This window comes from Poecile atricapillus, chromosome 3 (genome assembly GCF_030490865.1).
Source record: "Poecile atricapillus isolate bPoeAtr1 chromosome 3, bPoeAtr1.hap1, whole genome shotgun sequence".
NCBI lineage: Eukaryota > Metazoa > Chordata > Aves > Passeriformes > Paridae > Poecile > Poecile atricapillus.
Window position 1 is genome coordinate 16,061,635 of NC_081251.1, and position 7,909 is coordinate 16,069,543.

Below are 7,909 nucleotides of genomic sequence, written 5' to 3' on the forward strand. Positions count from 1 at the left end.
TGAGTAAGGATAACAGTTCAATCAAAGAAAGGGAAGAGGCAAAGATTTACTGATGTCTTTATAATTATAGACTTAAATAAAGCTGAACCCAACCCTGGGTGGGATTTGGATTTGGGATGTTTAAATACTTCTGGTATTCAATCTTTTGAGCAGAATTTTAGAACAAAAGAAGATTTAGCATAGAAATTTGAGTAATTTTATAATAATCCCACTTGGTAGAAATTAAGACTTAATATGTAATTAGAACTGTTATTTTGTATATTCTGATATACACCCTGCTTGCCTTAAAATATATTTTATTAACAAGTGTATGAGAATGGCTTACTATGTAGACACTTTCGTCAGAAACATTCTGGTCGTCATTTGCTCCAACCCTCTATATTTACAGAATGGCTTGATAGAATAAAATGTCTGCCTCATTCAGACAAGCAGTGCAGACTTGCATTGGATTTAGGATAGGATTAATTTACTTAAATTCTGTTTAAATTGATAAATGCTTAAATTCCCATGCTGAATGAAGTGCAGGGAATTTGAGCCAATTCCTGTTGAAGTTGATGGGCATTTTGAATAGTTGAAAGATATTTGACCAAACTAGCATTTAAATTCACCCTATGACTTTTGTATCAATGCAACAAACTGAGCTCTCAAGGTTTATTTTTCAGCTAACTTAGTATTATTTTCTTTTTCAGATAAGAAACAACATCAGACACTATTTTGTTGAATCTCCTGCTGTTAAACTATGTTATGATATTGTGACATGGATGGCAACTCAAGCAGCAATAAGTTACACAGTTGTGCCATTTGTACTGCTCTCTGTAAAACCCTCTTTGACCTTTTATAGGTAAGCACATTCTGCCTGTTTTCTTTAACTTGGAATAGAAGTATTTTCAGTGGCAGAGGATTTTTGAAGCTATTTTAATGATAGAATTTAATTCTAAGATCAATTTGTAGCTGAGTGAACTGTATTTCTAGTGCTTGAATGTAGTGTGTCTTGTGTTGCTCACATTTTCCTGTCATAACAGAATTATTTTTCAGGGGGCAGGGAAAAAAAACCAAGCAAAAACAAAACCAAAGGATACCTCTGAAATTACTATATGCCCTTGTACTACTTGATAGCATGACTAGATATCGACTTCCCAGAAAAAACTTGTGAAAAAAGTTGAAAGAAGACTTCTGTTCACTTCATTCCTTGTTACAGTCCTAAATAATGTGAGGGAAGACTTAAGTTCTGATTTTCCCCTTATTTTACTTTTCTTAAAGGAAATATTAATGTTTTCATATCTTATGTGCAAAGTATATCTGTAAGTATGGTCAGTTTCATTGATTTATTATTTCTGTTTGTTTTTTAGCTCCTGCTATTTCTGTCTTCATATTGCCAGCATCCTGGTATTGTTGGTATTTCCATTGAAAAGAACTCAAAGAGGAAGTAAAAATCATGAAAGTGTCCAGCCTGTGTGGTCCAGAAAACTAGAAGAAGAAAGTCTTTTGCAAAAGAACAATTATTCCACAACAAATAATAGTTTCAGTCAGAAACAAGAAATAACCTGCAGATATCAAGCATTAAAACAGTGATTGAGGAAACACTATGATGAATATATTTTGTATGTTTTCAGAAACCCATTTTTAGCACCTTTTAAAGGGGTTTGTATTTGTTTGCAAAGATATTTAGTAAGAAAAGAATGCATTACCTAGGAAAATCACATACAATAGCAAGACTGGAAACAAAACAAATTAACCCCTCCCATGCCATGCCCCTGTGGGTCACGCCTTATATGAAGATATTACCATTATTTCAATGGGCACTCAGGACTTGCAACGTATGTCCATAGGGTCATATGTGTGCCCTTTGCTGAATGTACGTTGTGTATCCCAAGGCACTGATGGGGTGGAATAAAATTGTGTCAATCTAGGATTAACAAATGGAAATTAATTTTTCCAACTGAATTACTTGCCTTAAACCCTCTATTTACTGAAATATTGTTTTTAAGTGGGAATTTCAAGTTTGATTTTATGTGGAAAGTATTTCACATATATAACACTATGTGCTATAAAGAAGATAAAATTAGGACATGCAAAGTCACTAGTAGGCTTTGGAATCTTTCAAAGGGAATTGCAATAAGCATCTCAGTATTTGGAGGGTTTTCTTAAAGTATCTCCAACTATTAGAGTACATTACAGAACTGTAAACATTGATGCCAAATTATAGTTAGGTTTCTTTGATAAAGAGTATATAATTACTCTGAATGGATTAAAATGGCCCTTCTGAATGGATTAAGAACACCTCAAATTTACCTTTTCCAGGTATTGATAGCTCTAATGTAGGTTTCTTTTACTGTAAAGTACCTAAATCCAATAAAGCACTGCCAAGTGGGCTTTGCAGCCAGAGGGGGAAAGGCAGCCACAAGGCACAGAAGACAACATGACACTGGGATTTCAATGAAAGTGCAGTTTTGCCCTTAAATACCATAAATACTTGTTCTAGAATAGAACTGTTTTACAAAAAGTAATTTTTAATACTTAAAGTTATTTTGAATTTTCAGGCATCAGTTAGTTGATGATGCATTCAGTATAAAATAGCAAACTTACCTTGAAGCTCCAGCACATAGGTAGTCAAACATGAAATGACTATCACAACCAATTTCTATATGCTTGATAATTGATGAATCTTTATCCAAAGAAGTGTGTGAATTTGAGGAAAAGCTTTTTCTTTGAATTAGAATTTTAGATGCAAATTACATGTCATATTTCTGGGTAACATAATGAAAGAAAGAAATCCTTCAGAGTATCTGACTGTCTGAATTATGGAACTGTGTCAAGGAAACAATGCAGTGGTTATATCTATTCCTGATCATTTATTGTGATGATAGTCACTGCTAGAGTACTACTGTTAAAGGGCTACATTTTAATTGCATATGTTCTGTATTTTCATATAATTTTTTTTTGAGTAAACGCAAACTGTTCATCCATGTGGGGTTTATTTCTAATTTTAAACCAGATACATAATAATACCAGAGAAAAATAATGCAGCTGGTTGACAAGTAACTAACAAATGATTGAAAAAATTTTGTCATAATATTTTGAAACCTGAAGTTTTCATCAAAAATCTAGTTCCAGTTGGATAAGTACTCTTACTACCAGAAGTGCAATGATGGTCCTCAGCTTTGGGGATATTGCCATGCAAAAATCATCACAGTACTCCCTGAAGAGCCAGACCCTAAGTTAGGTCAGAGTTATTTGCTTGTTGTCATAACTCTGTGTCTGGCCCTCGGTTCCTTGCCTAAAACTCCAGAAGGAGGGGAACATAACTTCCTATATATGTAGGTTAGCACTAATTAATCTACTCAGGAAGAGGGAACTGAATATGAAATGAGAGTGGATGAGTCTGTTAAGATGAGCGGGGATGTTCATTGTTTCCGTGACAGCTGTATTATCTTTAAGATAAAATAATCTGACTTCTAAATCCTTACTTTGATTGCCCAGGCAGACTTCCCCTTACATGGGGTTGTGGCTGTCATATGCTTCTTTGACACCACATTATGGTTTTCTTTTTATTAGTAAGTAAGGGCATGCTAGTTTGTTTGATCATCCTTGTTAGATAGAGAATCAGGAAAGACATTTTTTTGTTTTCTGTACTTGAAGGGACATTTACATAAAGGAACAAATTAGATTTGCACATTTCTGGGTGGGTAAGTAGAAATAGGGTTGATTCTTTCAGCATTTGTTACTCTTGAGCTTAAATTCATCTTATTGGTGTAGTCTCCAAATCTATTTAAATTTTTGGATTCCAGTACAAATGTTCAGTTTTCCTATTTATGTTCTCGTACTCTTGCTTTATTGTTTTGGCATGTGTGCCCGCGTGTGCTGTGGTGGCTTACAGATTCTTCTTAATGAAATATGGAAACAGTTGTAAAGGCTCCCAGCAAATAAGCAGGTTAGGGTAGTGCAGACTGGTACTTCAATGTGGGTGAATTCAGAGGTACAGAGGTGCAGTTTTGTTCAGAACTTTTGTATATAGGGAAGTCGAAGCAACTAAGAAAGTACATTTATGCTTTCATTGAGCACAGGTGGCAAAAATACAGGTTTCAAAATTGGACGTGACTTTTTTCTTCATGATTTGAACTCATTAAGTAATTGCAACACAAGAAAATTATTACAATTATGACAATTAATTAATTCTGCACAGAATTTAAGTATAGTGTCCTAGAATTTACCCTTTAAATGCCATTGTTAAAAGTACTGTTTGAACAAAAATCTGCTCTTCATGAGAATGAATCCTTTTGGAGACTATGGAAAGAAGTATTTCTTCTTAAGTGTTTTAATGGCAGCACTCTGATTTTAGTCAGACTGGGGTTTCAATGTTTCTTTCCCTCTGCTTTACTCATATTCTGCCTTGCAATTACACTGTTTTTTTATCTTTTCAGTCAGAAGGTCAAGAGCAGCCAGCCCCAATGCTTTAGATAATTTTTAGGTTTTACACACATCATTTGATAATACTAAATTTGAAAGGATATTGCTTTTCCTGGCAAAAATTTTAGAAAGTGTATTTCCTATAAATGTTTTGGACATGAAGGAAACATGATTTTAAGTATTCTTTTACCTATTAAATAATGTATATCCAAAAGGTAAAAGTGTTTCCTGTATTGCAGATCAGCACATTATGAAAAATAAATGCAACATATCATTCATAATTTTATGGTGCTTTGCGGATATTTGCCATTGTGAACAGTTCATTCAGGCACTTAATGAGTTAAAGTTAGTTAGTAAATGTAGTCACCCTGATTGTAACTATTTGCTTGCTTAACATTTTTTAACTTTTATGATTCTATATTAATGAGAGAGATATATATTACATATTTAAATAATACTTTCAGTGGTGCCCACTACTGTTATAATCAAGAAGGCTTTGTTAGCTTTCCAGTTATAGATACGCCCTTCTTATTCAGGAATCCTATTCTTCCCTGGTGATTCCTAAAGCTGACATGTAGACAAGATTTCAGTAATTGGTGACATTTGAAAATGTATTACATGTAAAAAAAAATTGGTATGCATTTCAATATACTGTTAATAATAAATCACACTTTAGTGAGAAGACCATGAACAGACCATGGTATATTCCCTGCTGTACACTGATGTATGGTAGTTTTACCAATATAGTAAATTATTTATTAGAGGAATTTTACACTTGAAGAACTTGTTCTGTTTCCCCCAGGGGAATAAGTAAAATTAACATAAATGCTAGCTTGTATGACAGGATGCACAAGGTAGTTTTGCCTCTTTTGATGTCATTGATTTGGGTAGTGGTAAAATGTCCTCTGATGCAGAGGAAATACTTAAGATCATCACATCCTGTCTAATTCATATCAAAAGTAATTTTAACAAAATCTAGATTTTTTTCTCTCAGAAGCTTTGCAAACAAATTGTTGACAATTTGTTTAAATACATGGTCAAATGTGTCTTCATGTTTGCATACAAATGTGTAACTTGCTTATATGTATACTTTCACATGTTCAACTTTGTAAGTTGGCCTTGAAAGACAAATTTAAAAGCACAAGTTACTATAATTTAGGCTTTCATTTCCCTTATCTTTAATTCTTTCACTTTGTAATTCTCACTGAATTCTGAAATCAAGCTTGAGAATTTAATTTTCATTGAAAATTTTGAAATACTACCATCTATGTAGAACAGTGATCAGTGTTAAAAAACCAGATGGATATAGATTTAAAGATTTTAATATGATGCAGACTATCTATGAAAAAAGTACACATTAGTTCTGTGCTGATGCATCACAGCATTTCACTATATGATTGATCTTTATTTATTTAGGTCCAACAATACTCTGAACTGTACTATTTTTTAATTTTCCTGGTTAAAAATCAATTGACAATAAGTACTTAACTAAGTAAGCAGGCATTCTAGTGAATTAAGCCTACTTTCATAAGATTACCAGATCTGTCTGCATTTCAGCTAGTTTGTGCTGTTGGTCTTCATCTTCACAGTCTTGGTGGAAAAGGATGGCAGTGGAGAAGTCTCTAGTCAGAAATGTGTCCCATCTGTGGCTGGAAGGGTTTGCCACTCAATTCCTGCAGGGAGCTAACCCTATGTGCAGAGCTTAGCAGAGTTTCCATTTGCTTGTGACGCAGGCTGCAGCTGCTCTATGCTACATCTGGCTGGATTTTTGACATGTTTGCTGTCTTAATCTAAACTATTTTGCAAACACCATGAAATCTAGGCATCCACAAAGTTACAACTACAATTACTGCAACACTTGCTTATTATGGTCGAAGCTAAATTTAAAAAAAAAGATTTCTTAAAAACTTGTTTCAGAATGGGCTTTTTGTAGGTTTTTTACAAAATCTATCCATCAAATGTATCAATTTTTGTCACATTAAATATTTAAACCACAGTTTTTCTCAGTTTAGGTATACAAGTGTGCAAAAGTAAATGTTGCCACTTTATCATCATTTGTGCATTAGTTGTGTGTCCAGTGACTTAGACCTGGTCTTGGTTGTAGATGGTTTTAGATTTTCAGAACTCGTGTGCATATCCATATAAACATTGCATAAATTTTGAATCAAAAAACTGTGTGACTTAAGACTGAGATCTGAGGTAGGACTACTTCTGGAGGAAAGTTTTTGTATTGCTAGTGACTCAGTCCAGCACCTTATTCCAAACAAACCTCTTGGCAAAAAAGACCTTTGCACAATCTTCTTCCTTCCTTATGTTCTCTAAAAGGGAGGTACCCCAGGCTGGATTTTCATTTAGATTTCACTACAATATGTCATATGAATAGATAGCTGTGGTTCTTGCTCTAGCCAGATTAGACTTGAAAACTGGGACAGTGTAATCTGAAACAAAAAAATAGAGACATTGGGGTGCCTAGAGACTGGTAATCAGAAAAATGCAACACTGGTTATTAAAGGTGCAACAATTACTACAATAAGTTAAAGAGTATTTGCCTATGCATCTTTTGCCTTTCTCTGTGTTTTTCAGTTCTCTTTACATCTTTTCTTTGTACCTTCTTTTGTCCAGTGATGTTGACTGTTTCTATGAAGAATCTGCTGATGTGTCTTACTGTGACAAAGGTGTCAAAATGCTACAGTAGTAATTAGGTAGTTACTCTTAAATCCCAGACCTCAGATGTGTTCTAGATCAATTAGAAGAGAACATTCAAAATGTGTTGGGTGAAAAATAGTGTAAGATGGGTAATATAGCATTATTCAGAGATGTTGTAATAAGTTATTCAATTTAAGGATTTAAAATATGGAACTTTATTCTTTCCTGCCTTGGTTACACATTCAAAGGAATAGTTTTACCTCAATGCAGAAGTAGTTATGCCTCCAACCACCCATATGTTAAAGTGAGAGAACACCCCTAAGAGTGGATAGCTACAGTATTCCTAAATTTGCCTTTCCTGGTTCAGATTATAATACATTGTCAGTGAATTTCATTTTTATTATTCCAAAATATATATTTTTTAAAAAGTGTTATTTTTCAACAGATCCATAAACTAAGTGTTGGTGTATGGTAAAATTAAAATACCACTGTTAGTTACACTGTGATTGTGATATTTTAATAATTACTTATTTCTAATTTGTCTCAGCAGTGCTGCAGAAGCAGCATGCTATTATGTTTTAAAGGTGTTTTTAACTTGCCTATAAATGTTCTTTTCTAATTTGTGTCTTTAAATCTGATTAAACTGTAGTTTAAAAAAAGTGAATTTGTTTTTCTAAATTCTTTGCTGTCTGTCTTTAATGAGTGGTGAAGAACATTATTTTAATGCAGTTTCTCCTTTGAGATTGCTAAATATACATTGCATGCATTTACACTGTAATTTGGAATGTTCTAGTTCAAAATTGCTTTTATTTAGTTTGTTTTCTAGAGCTTATATACCAATATATGTATATAGTTA

The 7,909-nt window shown here is 33.4% G+C and overlaps 1 protein-coding gene across 1 annotated transcript in view; it reads left to right on the forward strand.

Moving 5' to 3' along the window:
• Positions 1-7,704, forward strand: part of MBOAT2 (membrane bound O-acyltransferase domain containing 2) — a 93,147-nt gene extending 85,443 nt beyond the window's left edge. Inside the window, exons 12-13 of the mRNA XM_058836489.1 lie at positions 690-841; positions 1,350-7,704. Coding sequence (XP_058692472.1) covers positions 690-841; positions 1,350-1,572 — 375 coding nt within the window. The 3' untranslated portion in view covers positions 1,573-7,704. The remainder of the gene's footprint in view (positions 1-689; positions 842-1,349) is intronic.
• Positions 7,705-7,909: the final 205 nt, after the last annotated feature.